Source organism: Podarcis filfolensis, assembly GCF_964270895.1.
Source record: "Podarcis filfolensis genome assembly, chromosome: 10".
Classification (NCBI taxonomy): Eukaryota; Metazoa; Chordata; class Lepidosauria; order Squamata; family Lacertidae; genus Podarcis; species Podarcis filfolensis.
In genome coordinates, this window is record NC_139612.1 from 8,720,552 (window position 1) to 8,736,085 (window position 15,534).

Below are 15,534 nucleotides of genomic sequence, written 5' to 3' on the forward strand. Positions count from 1 at the left end.
ATCCACTGTTCATTTGTTTCCTTTTCTAGAGGCATAATCAACCCATTCTCTTCGTCCAAATGCGTCAGATCTTCTCCAATTCATTGTATCCACATTGCTGAAGGTCATACGAAGGCTGTGCTTTGTGTCGATTCTACTGACGACCTCCTCTTTACAGGATCAAAAGGTTTGACATGTCTCTTGTTGGTCTTGCAGCTTTCTGAATCCTCTTCATATACCCATGGGGCTACCCAAAGAGAGAAAGCTGACTACTAAGAAGGGAGGCAAGCAACTGGTGGAGAGATCCACCGTGAGGCAGTGTCTTTATCACAAATAATTGCTAGCTTTGGAGTTTTGCAGAATTCTTCATCAGGCCAGAAGTTAAAGAAGGCAGGGAGTGGTACTGAGAGCAATGATATTGATACTGAAGCCACAGTCTGGAGTGGTGATTCACCAACCACAGGAACTTCCTGGGAAAGAGGAATCTGGGTACCGCCATAGGTGTCCTGAGAACTAATGCATTGTGCTCTTCGTGGAGCTCTCTTCAAGGCTATTCACAAGCCACTGTTGTTTCAGAGTGAGGCAGCTAAGTAGTTTTGTGTACAGGCTGCAACGAATATAGAACACTGGTTCTGTGGGAGCTTCGCTGGTAGAGATCGGAGGTTTCCCCTTTCAAGGGTCCGTGGCTGGAAAGTCAGTCACCACAGAGAGAGAGAGGGGGCTGAATCAAGAAAGACTTTATTTTGTGTTCATGAAAGGTAGAGGCACTGGTCAGTGGCGTAGCGTGGGTTGTCAGCACCCGGGGCAAGGCAAGTAATTTGCGCCCCCTAACCCATGGATTTGCGCCCCCTAACCCATGGATTTGCGCCCCCTAACCCTAACCCCCAGATGTTGCGCCCGGTGCGGCCGGCCCCCCCCTGCACCCCCCACGCTACGCCACTGGCACTGGTGCAAGTAACACCACACCACACCAGGATTTCAAAACAGATCCAGTTATAGTTTCACAAAACACAGAAAGATTCAGAGCAGCCATCTGTGGCATTGCTAATAGTGTACATAAGCTTTTATGGCACATTACATACATCACCCCAACTCCTGGGCCATGCACATTGTGAACAGGCGATCCTCAGCATAAACATCTTGAAGACAACTGGCCATTGCTATTCCTTATTTTGCCCTACCCTGCTTAAGCGAGTATTACCCAAGTGTTGTCTCCAACCCTCTTAGTTCATCCTTTCTCCTGTTACACCTCATATAGCAAGTTAAACATTTCACATAGGAAGTTCCCGAATTAGCAAACAGGCCATTTCGCCGCGGACCACAGTCATTTCATACCCTTTCCTTCCTTACTCAAAAGGAACCCTGCAAAACCAAGCAAAAGGGCGATTCTAAATAAAAGGGATTTCCCCTTTATCATTATTCAGCTCCTCTTCAAGATGTAATGAAATCTCCACAGCAAAATTGGGAACCAAACAAGAGTATGCTAAAAAACCAGTGAAGCCTACTGTAATATAAAATACAATATAAATGCATAAGAAATGTGTATTGTGCTCTTACGGGGCTTCTTACTCTTGCAATTTAGTGGTGATTGGGTGGTATCTAAGTTGTTTCACACACCAAAACAGTATATCTGTGTTGCACAGTGTATTACAATGTTATCCACTTTTTAATTTGCTTGTTCTGCTTTCTTTTTGTTTAGATCGCACGTGTAAAGTATGGAATTTGGTGACTGGACAGGAAATAATGTCTCTGGGTGGTCATCCCAACAATGTAGTATCTGTAAAATACTGTAATTATACTAGCTTGGTCTTCACAGTCTCCACATCTTATATTAAGGTGTGGGACATCCGCGATTCTGCTAAGTGTATCCGAACGCTAACGTAAGTTGCAACTCCGAAAAGCAGAATTTTAACAGTAACATTTGGCATACCATTTTGCAGTAAGCAGTGAGAAAATTGTACTTAACGTTAAATGTAGTTAATCTTAAAGCTCTTAGGCTAAAACCCAGCTACTTTGTTGTAAAACCCATTGAGTTGAAAAACTGCATGAATTTACTAATTTTAAGATGTGCAGCCTAAGACAGATGGCTGTGTCTTATAGTGTGGAGGAGTGGGGTGATGGAAGAAAGAAAAAGTAGATGCTGTATTTTGTTGTTTTAATATCTGCTTCTAGGTGGGCACTTAGCACCTGGGTAGCATATAGTAGAGGCTTTATGGACAAAAATGATGAGCTTAGGTGAAGATGGCAAGTAGAAAAGGCTGAAAGAAAGGGATGTGAGGTAGCAGGAAGAGTCTTGTTTCTCAGCAAGTTCTGAGTTCACCTCAACCAGTCTCTCCTGTCTCAGGAGTTATTATAGACTATGGATTTCACTTTACTTTGAAAGCTTCTCCAAAACCACAGGGCAATATCTTTCCTGCCCCTGTTTCCTGATACCTTTTTAGCCAGAGAGTAATCTGGCACTGGAAAGCATATAGTCTACCACTGACTTTTGAGGCATCAGTTTACATTTCAAGTTTCCCCCTACATACTGACGTCTTCAATTCGCAAATGTAATTCATACATGCATCCTGGTTGTGTGATGGCTCAACCCATGTGCAGATGGATTGCCAATTTTTAGAACTCTTGATTTTTTTGGAGACCTCTGAAATGGATTGATAACTTACACATGGTTTTGGGCAGTGCTTTTTTTCTGGGGGTGGGGTGGGGCGAATCTTTGTACTTTTTGTAAACATTTTGCGAATCTTTGTACTTTTGTCCATTTACTGTATTTATTTTCCCCCATTTGAACTAAAAAATGGTGATTTTCTTGAGTCAAAATGAGAGTACCCCTAAACTTTTTTTAAAGGAAAAAAGCACCTGGTTTGGGGAGTATTTTATTCGCTGTAACTAGAACTAGAAAAGTCAGCAAACATTGGTCATATTGTGGCATTTGAATCTATCTTGTACTCTTGAACCTGAAAGGCTCACCATAACCATGTCTGTCATTTTCCCCAGTTGCCTGCTCAGAATATTTGGGCTAGACAGGGCAATCAATATACAAATGAGATATAAATAAATACATTGGAATTGTTGCTTATAAGAGGCTTGGATGCTTTGCAGGGATGATTCCCCTCATCCGTTGTCCACATTCAGAATACAATGTGCTTGTGGGATTGATGGAATTACTTGGTGTGTGTTTTTCCCTCTTAGATAATTGCAAGTTTATTTTCCTCTTGTTTTTCTCCGTGTGAAACTCAGGTCTTCAGGCCAGGCGATGCCAGTAGATGCATGTTCTGGCAGTACCAACAGAACAGTGACGATTCCAGCTGGAGAGAACCAGATCAACCAGATCGCTCTCAACCCAACAGGCACATTTCTGTACGCAGCTGCAGGAAATGCAGTGAGAATGTGGGACCTGAAGAGGTAAAGCTTTCCAAAATACTTACTGAGCATGTGAAGATCCTGTGAAACCCAGTGTGGCTGCAGCCAGTGCTCTCCTCACCCCCTGTTTGCCAACTGACACATCCATGGCAATAGTCCATAGTAGGGAACATCCTATAGGCTTTTGGGTCTATAGGCCTTCTCACGATCTGTTTGCGTTGTGGGAATTGATGCATTATGGCTTTCCCCCATACCTTTCTGCTTATACAAGAAGCCCTGGTCTTGTAGTGGTCAGGGATGATGAGAATTGTAGTCCAAAACATCTGGAGGGCCGAAGGTTGGGGATGCCTGCTGTAGATCGCTCTGCCCGGACACTGAGGTCCAGCGCCGAGGGCCTTCTGGCGGTTCCCTCACTATGAGAAGCCAAGTTACAGGGAACCAGGCAGAGGGCCTTCTCGGTAGTGGCACCCACCCTGTGGAACGCCCTCCCACCAGATGTCAAAGAGAAAAATAAACTACCTGACTTTTAGAAGACACCTGAAGGCTGTCTGAAGGGAAGCTTTTAATGGTTAAAAGGTTATTGTATTTTAGTGTTTTGTCGGAAGCCGCCCAGAGTGGCTGGGGAAACACAGCCAGATGAGCGGGGTATACATAATAAATTATTATTATTATAGATGAATGGTGATGCACCAGGGAATGCTAAAGTTGCCTGGGCAGCGCAGGTCCTCTCGAGTTTCCAGGAAGAGAGGCAGCCGCACAAGGAAGAACCACAGCATGGATTCCATTTCACATAGTCCAGGACTTCTTGTATAAGCAGAAAGGGCTCTTCCCCAACCTTCAGCCCTCCAGATGTTTTGGACTACAGTTCCCATCATCCCTGACCACTGGTCCTGTTATGGGAGTTGTAGGCCAGAACATCTGGAGGGCTGCAGGTTGGGGATGCCTGATCTACAGTGATGCCTAAGCCTTGCTATGGAGTTGAAGTCTGCTAGCCTCCTATTTTTAACCATGATTTTTGGTGTGGAATGCTGTCCACCCTCTGACGCGGGGTTGTACGTGACTGATGGCGTCTAATATGAACTTAGCCAATGAAACAAACAGAGAAGAAAAATTAAGAGGTGCAAAATAACACAAAGAATGGCACAAATTTGGGGGGAAAAGAAGTCATAAGTGGAACTCCCAACCTTATATTTACAGCTATTTCTGATCCGGTAGCATTCACCTGCCATCAAGAATGTCAGTAGGAGAGGATCAAAATACAGCGTTTAAACTACTCTGCCCAAAACTGGATATTCCTGCTGTTACTAATGTGGTGTTTCACTCCCACCTATACCCATATAACTACCTGCAGGGATCAAAGCCTGATTTCCAGTGCATTTCCGGAAAATGGGCAGGAGATATGCTTTCTTTTCCTTTGAAATAATTAAAGCTAAGTCACTTTGCCTGTTTCTGTTCATTTTTTTAGGTTCCAGTCTACAGGAAAACTAACTGGTCACCTGGGCCCTGTTATGTGCCTTACTGTAGACCGCATTTCCAATGGGCAAGATCTCATAATTACTGGCTCAAAGGATCACTATATCAAGGTATTGCCTCCTTTTGCGTCTTTACCACAGGAGTAATACAACATGATTCGAGAATAGGTTTCAATTTTCTGTGGTTCTTTCCCTGCAAGATGTGAAAATGCACTGCACTCCATTACTACTCAGAACAATGCCTGAGGCTGCAGTCCTATAACCACAACTGGGGGTAAACCACATTAAGTGCAATGGAGCATAAAGACACGTATAGGATGGCACTGCTGGTCTGTCTTTCCCTTTTTCCTTTCCAGAAAAGGCTAGTCAAACTGACATTCTCACCTATGCCTGGAAAAATATAAATTCAAAGTCAGAAAGTCTTTAGGAACTTCTAAGGTTTTTGTTTTGATGTTGGAGGATAAAATAATTGGATTAACTTTCACTCATTATTCAAGAAAACATACTATTTCCTCCATAGAGTTTTAAGTTATTTCCTAAATATTAGTATGCATGCGGACTTACTAAGAGGTGAAAGTCCCTTCTTTTCTCCCAGGTATTTGTGCTTAGGTTTGCAACCTAATCCCAGGAATTGCTTTCATTCCCTTCTTTAAGAATTATTCCGAATGTTATTTCTGGCCTCTCCTTAGTTTTGACATGAATTCTGTATAATTTTTATGGTTCATAATTACTGCATAGACAAAAGGGTGTCAAATCTTCTAATCTTCCTATAGATACCTCTGTTTACACACAGTTATTGCTATTGATCATCTGGTGACAGTTTGCTATTGAGGCTGTTGTGGTTATAAAATATGAAGTTGACAGACCGTGTAGCGAAAAGGCCTCAAATTGTTTTCTGTGTAATAATCTGATGTCCATTCTTTGCGATACTGTGATAGTGAGATGGGAAGAGATAGTAATGGCAACATTTGTCCAAAAAACACACACCTGTCATTTGAGTAAAAGGGGGAAATTACCGTATTTTTTGCACCATAACACTCACTTTTTTCCTCCTAAAAAGTAAGGGGAAATGTCTGTGCGTGTTATGGAGGGAATGCCTATGGGTGGCATGCCTACGGATTTTCCTCCTCTAAAAACTACGTGCGTGTTATGGTCGGGTGCGTGTTATAGAGCGAAAAATACGGTAAGTAAATCTGTGCAGGGTTACATATTTCAGACAAGGCATCATTTTTATTGAATTAGTTAATTATTAAAACCAATTAGTGGTTGGTACTACTGCACTATTACGAATCCTTTGTAGACGTTTGTATAATACTACTATGTTGAGTGGGTATTTATGTTTCGTCAATTCCCGGCCAAGATTATGTTGCAGATTTGAAATTGTTTTTGCTCCTATTTCAGATGTTTGATGTAACTGAAGGAGCTCTGGGAACTGTAAGCCCTACACACAACTTTGAGCCTCCCCATTATGACGGCATAGAAGCGCTTACTATTATGGGAGACAACCTGTTTAGTGGATCCAGAGATAATGGAATTAAAAAGTGGGACTTGGCTCAAAAAGACCTCATCCAGGTACTGTTGAAATATAATAGGAACCTTGCAAAACAGAGCTGCCCCCAAACTGAAATTCTTCAGCTACTCCAAAATGAGGCTTGGAAATTTTGGAAGCCAAAAATAATAGTATTTGGGTCTAGAAAACTGATTTTAGAATCTGAAAAGGTTGGAATGAAATTTTTTGTTTGAACCAAAATCAGCTGGGCTTTTCTTCGCCTAAGCAGAGGATTGACAACGTGCAGCATACTATATGTTGATAGACCTTTATTTGTGGTCCTCAGAATTCTGGTAAAATTCCCAGCATCCATCTTAAATGGAAGTTTCTAACCTTCACAATTGCAGAGGATGTGTTTGATCATGCAGTAGAGAAATATGGGACTAGGAGACAGAACTTTGAAAGCACACACTCTTAATTTCAGTAGATGCTATATTGCCAACTTGCTCTGGAGTAAGCAAGTCATAGTTTTTTTAAGAGGTGGACTTAAGTATTCCATGTTTGAGGACTGCAATTTAATCAGGTGCATTGCTCTCTGCTTCATATTATCTGATGCATTTTTCAGAACCGAACTGCTTGCCTTTCCCCTCCTTATGGATGATGTTGTTTCTCAACCTGATTTTGTGGTATGTCTTTTCAGCAAGTTCCTAATGCCCACAAGGACTGGGTCTGTGCTCTTGGACTTGTGCCCGGTTCCCCCGTGCTTCTCAGCGGCTGCCGCGGGGGCATTCTGAAACTCTGGAATGTAGATACATTTGCACCAATAAGTGAACTCAAGGGACACGACAGTCCCATCAATGCCATCTGCACCAATTCCGGCCAGATTTTTACTGCATCAGAGTGAGTTGCTTTTAATGTTCTTTGCACACGCTGCATAGCTGGAAAGAATTCTGAGCATTCCAGTTCCAATAATAATAAAAAAAATATATTTATACCCCGCCCTCCCTGGCCAGAGCTGGGTTCAGGGCATCTGACACCAGTAAAATTACAATAAAAACATAATGGGGGGGGGGGGAACCAATTTAAAATACAGGTTAGAATGCAATTTAAAATGCAACCTCATTTTAAAAGTAGCCCATAGATCAAAACCGTAAGGGGAGGGAAACTTAAGGGTCAGACTGGGTCCAAACCAAAGGCCAGGCGGAACAGCTCTGTCTTGAAGGCCCTGCGGAAAGATGTCAAGTCCCGCAGGGCCCTAGTCTCTTGTGACAGAGCGTTCCACCAAGCCGGGGCCAGTACTGAAAAGGCCCTGGCCCTAGTTGAGACCAATCTAACCACCTTGTTACTTGGGACCTCCAAAGTGTTGTTATTTATGGACCTTAAGGTCCTCCGCGGGGCATACCAGGAGAGGCGGTCCCGTAGGTACGTGGGTCCTAGGCCGCATAGGGCCTATGCTGGCAGTGAGTGATCTTCTTTGCTTTCCAGTACGTGCAGAAATTCAAAGGGTTTGTCTACATTGTGAACCACCAACTTAATTTTCTTCACATTTACGGTCATAGCTGGCAGAGGTTTAAACTGTGTTATTATTTGGGTTGGTTGGGTTTGTTTAAAAAACTACCCAATGTAAAATGTTAATTGTTTTATATGGAGACATGTATTTTTATTGAATATTATGCTATAAGCGACTTGTAAGGGAAAAGCATAAAAATAGATAAGTTTGTGATGTAGCTACTTGTTTGCAGTTAATGAGCCTTTGTTTGTCAAATGGCTTTGATGTCATGCCATAATACTTAATACAATGTATTAAAACACAGCCGTAGCATAATAGCTTATCAGGACTAGTGTAAATGTCAAGTTAGTAAGCAAGTTTTCAGCTATACTGGAGCTCTTCTGGAGCCTCGTAATTCTGATCAGCTCAAAAGCTTGCTCATGACTATGTGACTTTTACTTGGTACTTATAAATGTTAAGCGCTATTATTTTACTTGGGTCTTTATGCCTAGTGAACCAACAGAATCAATAACATAGAGCAGACACCCCCAAACTCGGCCCTCCAGCTGTTTTGGGACTACAATTCCCATCATCCCTGACCACTGGTCCTGTTAACTAGGGATGATGGGAGTTGTAGTCCCAAAACAACTGGAGGGCTGAGTTTGGGGATGTCTGATATAAAGCCTCTTTCACTGCGCTTCTCAGTCTGTTTCCTATATTTCACAGTGGTGCAATGAAATTGTTGTGGGACGCATTTGAGAATCTCTGCTCTGCTTGAACTAGCAAGTCTCTAAAAATAATTGAGCTGCTCTGCATTCGCTTTCTCGAGAGACTGCTTTTGATTAAGGGAACATTTCAGTGGAAGTGTTTTTGGTTTTTTAATTCGCGGGTACTGCGCTATGGGTTAAACCACAGAGCCTAGGACTTGCCGATCGGAAGGTCGGCGGTTCGAATCCCCGCGATGGGGTGAGCTCCCGTTGCTCAGTCCCTGCTCCTGCTAACCTAGCAGTTCGAAAGCACGTCAAAGTACAAGTAGATAAATAGGTACCGCTCCGTGCACTGCTCTGGTTCGCCAGGAGCGGCTTAGTCAAGCTGGCCACATGACCCAGAAGCTGTACGCCGGCTCCCTCGGCCAGTAAAGCGAGATGAGCGCCGCAACCCCAGAGTCGGTCACAACTGGACCTAATGGTCAGGGGTCCCTTTACCTTACTGTATATAAATGGGGAAACGGCTTTTCTCTGCTTCTTCCTTTTCCCACTTCACGCTAATAGATTCAGTTGCTTAAAAATATTTTGCAGCGATCGGACTGTGAGAATCTGGAAGGCTCCCTGCAGCTTCGATGGACAGATCTCCGATCCTGGTGATGCAAGCGAAGATGTGGCCAGTAATTAAAGACGAGCGTTGCAGTGCTATGCACACGCTTGCAGTTGGAGAGGAAGAAGAAGATGCAGCTCTTCTGTACCATTTAAGTGTGTCGTATTCTGCTGAAACTGCTGCCCTTAAGAACTGCCTTCTGTACTATATCTCAAACACTAGTCTGTTGGTGGTATGCTTGCCTCACATATAACGGCTGGATTTGTGTGCATTTATTAGCTTTGTAAGTTGAACAAACTAGAAGCCTTTCGCCCTGGAATGGTTGTCTCAAGACCTGTAACCTAGGATGTGAAAGTGCCCTGTGTACCTCACTCTCTGACCCCTTCTGTTCAGCTGAGCTTCACTTGATGGTTGTATGGAACGTGCCAGCATATCTCTTGTCTCATTTCCCAAGCCTTTAATGGAAGAGCAGCGGGGGTCCTATGAAGTTTACTTATGTTATGCTGCTGTAAGAAACTAAGACTGGAGTGTAAGGGAGGGGCGGAGTCTTAGTTTGAGACGGATTACTGCCCTGACTGTGTCATGCTAACAATGAATGCCATACAACCTGAGTTAGTTGTTAACATTATACTCTTGCTGACCAAAGTTGTGCAGCTGCGTCTACTCTGTGCTCAGGACTAGAAACTAAAATGCTGTCGAATTATTAACATTTTATTAGTGCTCTGCCTACCACAGTATTCTTACAGAAAAACCTTAATCTATTTTTCTTATGTTTCCGTCATCTCACGATGTTTTATTTAAGAGGAAAAACAAGGTGTCCTTCCTTTTTAACATACTTTGATATGCTGCTAAATATATTTTAGGTATGTTTGTGGAACCTTGGAGTTAGTTAAAAGAACAGTAGCAACTGTGTCAACAAAAGGCCGTGTGTAAATACATGGGGTGTAAAGAGAGACTATCTTAACAATGTGCCTGTGTGGATTTTTTTAATTGCTGTAGATTTGAGTGTGGATATTGAACGAGAGGGTTGTATAATTTATCCAGCTTTTCGGAACATTCATTTGTAAATTCAGCAAGTTTTAGGAACAGTGTTTTATTGGGTTTGCTGTTGGGTAGAGGATATGAACTTGTAAATGTACGGCTTGTGATAGTTGATGCTTACATTAAAAAAAAAAAAGACCCACACAATTGAATGTGAACACTTTAATTGCCGCTACTTTTGTTTGGCGCAATACATGAAGAGAAATTAAAGTGACCAGGTGAAACTGCACAGGACCCAAGTACTGTACAAAGAAGTAAGCAACCCTGTGGCATTCAGTCTAAAAATTCAGGCTTTGTGGATTGCTTTGTTACTCTTTAATGGCCTTTGTTAATCCAAAGAGCAGTCATTAAGGGTTAAGGCTTGCCAGTGCTATTGCGACCCTGGTCATTATCTGAAGGTGGATGGCAGAGGGGAATACAAAGAAAATATCTGAAATCTCCGCCTTTTAAACGCGGAAACTTATTTTGAAATAAAATTAATAATACAGGCAACAAAAGGAAGAATGCATGTAGCAATCAGCTCACTGATTACCGTCTTTGGTATATCATAGGTAAGGATGTATGGCAATTAAAGAAAAAGAAAAAGCTGGTGACCTCTTGCTAGAGGAGGTATCAGTCAGAGATGCTTGAGGAGGGGGGCTTATGTATCCCCCCTTCACCTGGCTGGAGGTGCTGTCATCACTGTGGCTGAAAGGGAACAAAGGGAACTTGTGGCAGCCTTAGGACTGGAGGAGAGAAGAGAAACAGGCCTGTCTTGCTGTTTCCAAGAATCTAAAGCTATGGCATTGGGGAGGAAGATCTGTTGGATTTTTAATGCTGTGAGCCCTGCCACCTGCCACTCAGCCTGCATACACGTCAGGGCTGGATTTAGGTTTGATGAGGCCCATAGCTACTGAAGGTAACAGGGAACTTTATATGTCCAGCTGTCCTTTGCCAACAACAAATTGTCGCTGCTTTTTTGTGTTGAATGTGGCGCTGTGGGTTAAACCACAGAGCCTAGGGCTTGCCGATCAGAAGGGTGGCGATTTGAATCGCTGCTATGGGGTGAGCTCCCGTTGCTCGGTCCCTGCTCCTGCCAACCTAGCAGTTCGAAAGCACGCCAAAGTGCAAGTAGATAAATAGGTACCACTCCGGCGGGAAGGTAAGTGGCGTTTCCGTGTGCTGCTCTGGTTCGCCAGAAGTGGCTTAGTCATGCTGGCCACACGGCCCAGAAGCTGTACGCCGGCTCCCTCGGCCAATAAAGTGAGATGAGCGCCACAACCCCAGAGTCGGCCACGACTGGACCTAATGGTCAGGTGTCCCTTTACCTTTATATGCTACATGGTAATTTATGGACCTAATAGGTATCTAAAGCCATTTGCACATAACAAAATACGTATTTTCTCGAAGTAAATGAGCAAACTAGCGATATTTTAGGGAGCCGGCTTGCAAGCGGGGCCCATTACTTACATCAAAACACTGTTGCTGTATGTAGGTTTTATTTTATTTGTTTTTTATCTTATATTTTGGAAATGTACATCCAGGTTTTTTCCCTTTAAATTTTTTTTGCCCCTCAAGAGAGTGGGGCCCTAAGCTATAGCTTGTTTAGCTTATACGTAAATCCGGCACTGATACACGTATACACAAACTTCGTATCGCCAAAACCACCATCTGTCTCCAGTGACTACTGAGGAAACCCAACCTACAGTACGCATTGGGATCTCTGATTATTTCTCACAGCCTGAAAGTGAGGTTCTGAATTTGCCCAAATGGGCATCAGGGTGGTGACCAAACAGGGACCAAGGATAAAATGTTTTTGGAATACATCAGCAGAATGACCAGTGAGTGAATTTCAGTTTATAAAAGATATAAGCTGTCAGGGAACTGTCATCTGAGACGAAGGAGGTGAAAGGGCTCATGGAGGGTGAGAGAGACCACTCAGCGGAGGAGGGGACCAGCAGGGGGAGAAGTGGAGTTCCAAGGGAAAGTGAGTCGGAGGGAGAGCTCAGAGATACTTCTAGCGAGAACAGTGGGGGGGTTTCAGGACCTCCCCTAGGAACACCCACTCCTCGGCGGAAACTGTCACGCCGAGAGTCCAGAAGACGTGTTTCCGTTAAGGAGCTTTTATGCTGGAAGAAGTTCCGTAAACGCCCACTGTCCGATTCAACGAGCGATTGATGGAGCCATGCTTAAGGAGCTCCATCACAGACAGAGGTTTGGGAACTTAGCCAAACTCTGAGGGATCAGGATTTTACGCACAAGCAGCTCATCATCCCATCACAGCAATCGGACAGTCCCTGAAAGCAGCTTGTGCAGAGAGGCATCATGAGTGACCCAGCCGGAGCCGGAGGAGCAGGAGGAGCTGGAGGAGGTCCAACTCTGGAAGAAAGGTACAGAATGTTGGAACTCCAGCTAGCAATGCAAACGGCGAGGCTAGAAGAAAGGAGGGCGCAGGATGCAGAAAAGGCAAAAGGCACTACACTAGCAAGAAAGATGCCAGGAATGGTGCAGAAGTTTGGGGGGGACCCCAGGAACTACCAAGCCTTTAGGACAGAGATGCAGTATGCTCTTGAACTGCAGTTTAATGACTTTCCCGATGAGGCGTCGCGAGTGGCGTTTGTGATTGGCCATCTCGAAGGAGGGGCGAGAGACTGGGTCAGGCCCCTGATGGCAGGGAATAGTGACATGCTGAAGGACGCGAGGAAGTTTTTTCGCGCCATGGATTTGATGTTTTCCAGCGAGATTGAACAGGGACTGGTACGCAGACAATTGATGGCTTGCAAACAGGGGAGCCGATCGGTTCGTGAGTACTGGACTGAGTTTACAATGTTGATACATAGATTGGGGTGGGACCTATCGGCGGAACCCATTCAAATGCTATTTGAAGAGGGGCTTTCTTCGGCGGTGAAAGACGAACTTTCCCGGGCGCCCAGGGCGGAGTCTATGGACCAGCTGACCAAATCAGCGCTGACCATTGGAGCGCGCCAGGAGGCAAGAGCCTTGGAGAAGCGGGAGGGGAAAAGAGAGCGTTGGAGGGATTTCCGCATTCCAGAGATTCCAGAGCCAAGTTTCCCGCCCGGAGAGCCGATGGAAGTTGGAACAGCGCGCGCGCGCGCAGTTTCAAATCCCAGTGAAGGGAGGAAGAAGGAGGGAAAGAGCGCCAAGAAATGTTACCTCTGCCAGCAGCCAGGTCACTTTGCCAGAGTCTGCCCGCAAAGAAAGGAATGGCAAGGGATGGCAGGGGCTGTTGGGGGAAAGGAGGAGGAAGTCCAGGAGCCAGTAAAAGCCAACGCCTGTCTGCCTCTGTCAGGGCACTGCAGACAGGCCAAGGAGCAGTAAAAGTGCCCACTCCGGAACCTCCAAGACCAGCCCTAGTAATAGAGGTGTTGCTAGAGCTGGCAAACGGATACCCACTAAAGACCAAGGCGCTGTTAGACTCAGGCAGCTCCTGTAATTTTATGAGCAAGGAGTTTGCAGCGGAACACCAGATACAGACACTCCCTTTAAGCAACCCCCTGCAAGTCACCACGATCGATGGGAGGGAGCTGTTGGGGGGAGAAGTTAGCCTACAGACCGTCCCAATGGTTATGAGGGTGGCAAGGCACACCGAAAGGATAGCGTTCAATGTAGCCACCCTGGGAGGGGCGCCAGTCATTTTGGGAATGAGCTGGCTAGCGTTGCATGACCCGCTAGTGGGCTGGCATCAGAGAGTGGTGTCCTTTGGGTCAGGACATTGCCTGGAACACTGCAAAGAGGGAAAGGTGCCAGAAGGGGCAAAAGCCTCCATAGCAGGGACGGAAGTGGCGAACAAAGGGGAGGTGCCCAAACAATACGCTGACCTGAGCAAGGTCTTCAGCGAAAGGGAAGCAGATAAACTACCACCGCATAGAGACTTTGACTGCCAGATTAACCTGGTCCCTGGGGCCCAGCTACCCGTGGGCAAGCTGTACGCCATGTCAGACAGGGAAATGCAGGAGTTGAGGGAGGTTATTGACAAAAACCTGAAGAGAGGTTTCATTAGAGAGTCCAGAGCGGTGGGGGGCAGTCCAGTGTTTTTTGTGGACAAAAAAAACACGGATAAACCGAGATTGGTCGTGGACTACCGGGCCCTGAATGCCGTGTCAGAACCAGTGACTTTCCCCATGCCCAGGATTGATGACATTTTGACCAGGGTGCGGAAGGGAAAGATATTCACGAAACTGGACTTGAGAGGAGCGTACAACCTGATACGAATAAAGAAGGGGGATGAATGGAAGACAACGATGTTCACCCCCCTAGGGGCTTTCGAATATCGCGTTATGCCATTCGGATTGCAATCAGGCTCCGCCTGTTTTCAATCGCTCATGAACCATGTACTGGGACCTTTGCTCTACAAGAATTGCGTGGCATTCCTCGATGACGTGCTGATATATTCGGAGAATGAGGAGCAGCATGTGAAGGATGTCAGGGAAGTGCTGAGCCAGCTGCAAGCAAACCAGTTGTGGGTGAAATTGGAGAAGTGTCAGTTCCACACCAAGGAGGTGGAATTCCTGGGGTACCGCTTATCAGACAAGGGATTAGCCATGGATCCAGGCAAGGTCCAGGCGGTGCTGGAATGGAAGACACCAAAAACCAAAAAAGATGTGCAAAGGTTCTTAGGGTTTGGGAACTTTTACCGTAAATTCATCAAGAACTTTGCCCACTTAACGGCTCCCATCACGGACTGTCTAAGCAGCAAGAAGAAATTCGTTTGGACGGCAGAGGCGGAGCACGCTTTTGAGGAATTGAAAAAGGCATTCGCTTCGGAAGAACAGCTCCTGCATGTGGATTTACAAAAACCCATGAGAGTGGAAACTGATGCCTCAGACCGGGCGGTGGGGGCAGTGCTGCTTCAGCCAGGGAGCAATAAGTCGGAATGGAGACCGTGTGCCTTCTTTTCGCGTAAGCTGAACAAATCCGAGAGGAACTACACGGTATATGACCGAGAACTACTCGCCATTCACGAAGCGTTCCGGAGATGGAGACACTTACTAATTGGCGCACAGCATAAGGTGCAAGTGTGTACGGACCACAAGAATTTGGAGTATTGGAGAACAGCACGAGTGCTCAACCAACGACAAGTGAGATGGGCCCAGGAGTTCTCCAAATTCCATTTTGAAATCTGCTACGTGCCAGGTCCAGAAAACATCAGAGCGGACGCTCTCTCTCGCAAACCTGAATATTTGGAGGGGGAGGGAGCGCCAGAAGAGAGACATATTATCCCAGAGGACCACTGGGTGTGTGGTGCGGCCTGGGTGGGGCAAAGAGAACTGGTAGAGGGGACGGTCAATGATGAGTACGCCCAGGATAAGCTCAGAGGTTTAAGGAGAGAGGGAGAAGACCCCGGAGGTTTTGAAGAAAGAAACGGGGCATTGTATTACAAAGGGGCACTA

General features: G+C 45.3%; 1 protein-coding gene across 16 annotated transcripts in view; it reads left to right on the forward strand.

The window, feature by feature from the left end:
• Nucleotides 1–10,291, forward strand: part of KIF21A (kinesin family member 21A) — a 100,034-nt gene extending 89,743 nt beyond the window's left edge. For all 16 annotated transcript variants that reach the window (XM_083574911.1, XM_083574915.1, XM_083574904.1 and 13 more), the window contains 7 exons: nucleotides 30–166; nucleotides 1,679–1,859; nucleotides 3,217–3,381; nucleotides 4,805–4,922; nucleotides 6,213–6,383; nucleotides 7,001–7,200; nucleotides 9,088–10,291. In XM_083574911.1, coding sequence (XP_083431037.1) covers nucleotides 30–166; nucleotides 1,679–1,859; nucleotides 3,217–3,381; nucleotides 4,805–4,922; nucleotides 6,213–6,383; nucleotides 7,001–7,200; nucleotides 9,088–9,181 — 1,066 coding nt within the window. In that variant the 3' untranslated portion in view covers nucleotides 9,182–10,291. The remainder of the gene's footprint in view (nucleotides 1–29; nucleotides 167–1,678; nucleotides 1,860–3,216; nucleotides 3,382–4,804; nucleotides 4,923–6,212; nucleotides 6,384–7,000; nucleotides 7,201–9,087) is intronic.
• The last annotated feature ends 5,243 nt before the right edge of the window (nucleotides 10,292–15,534 follow it).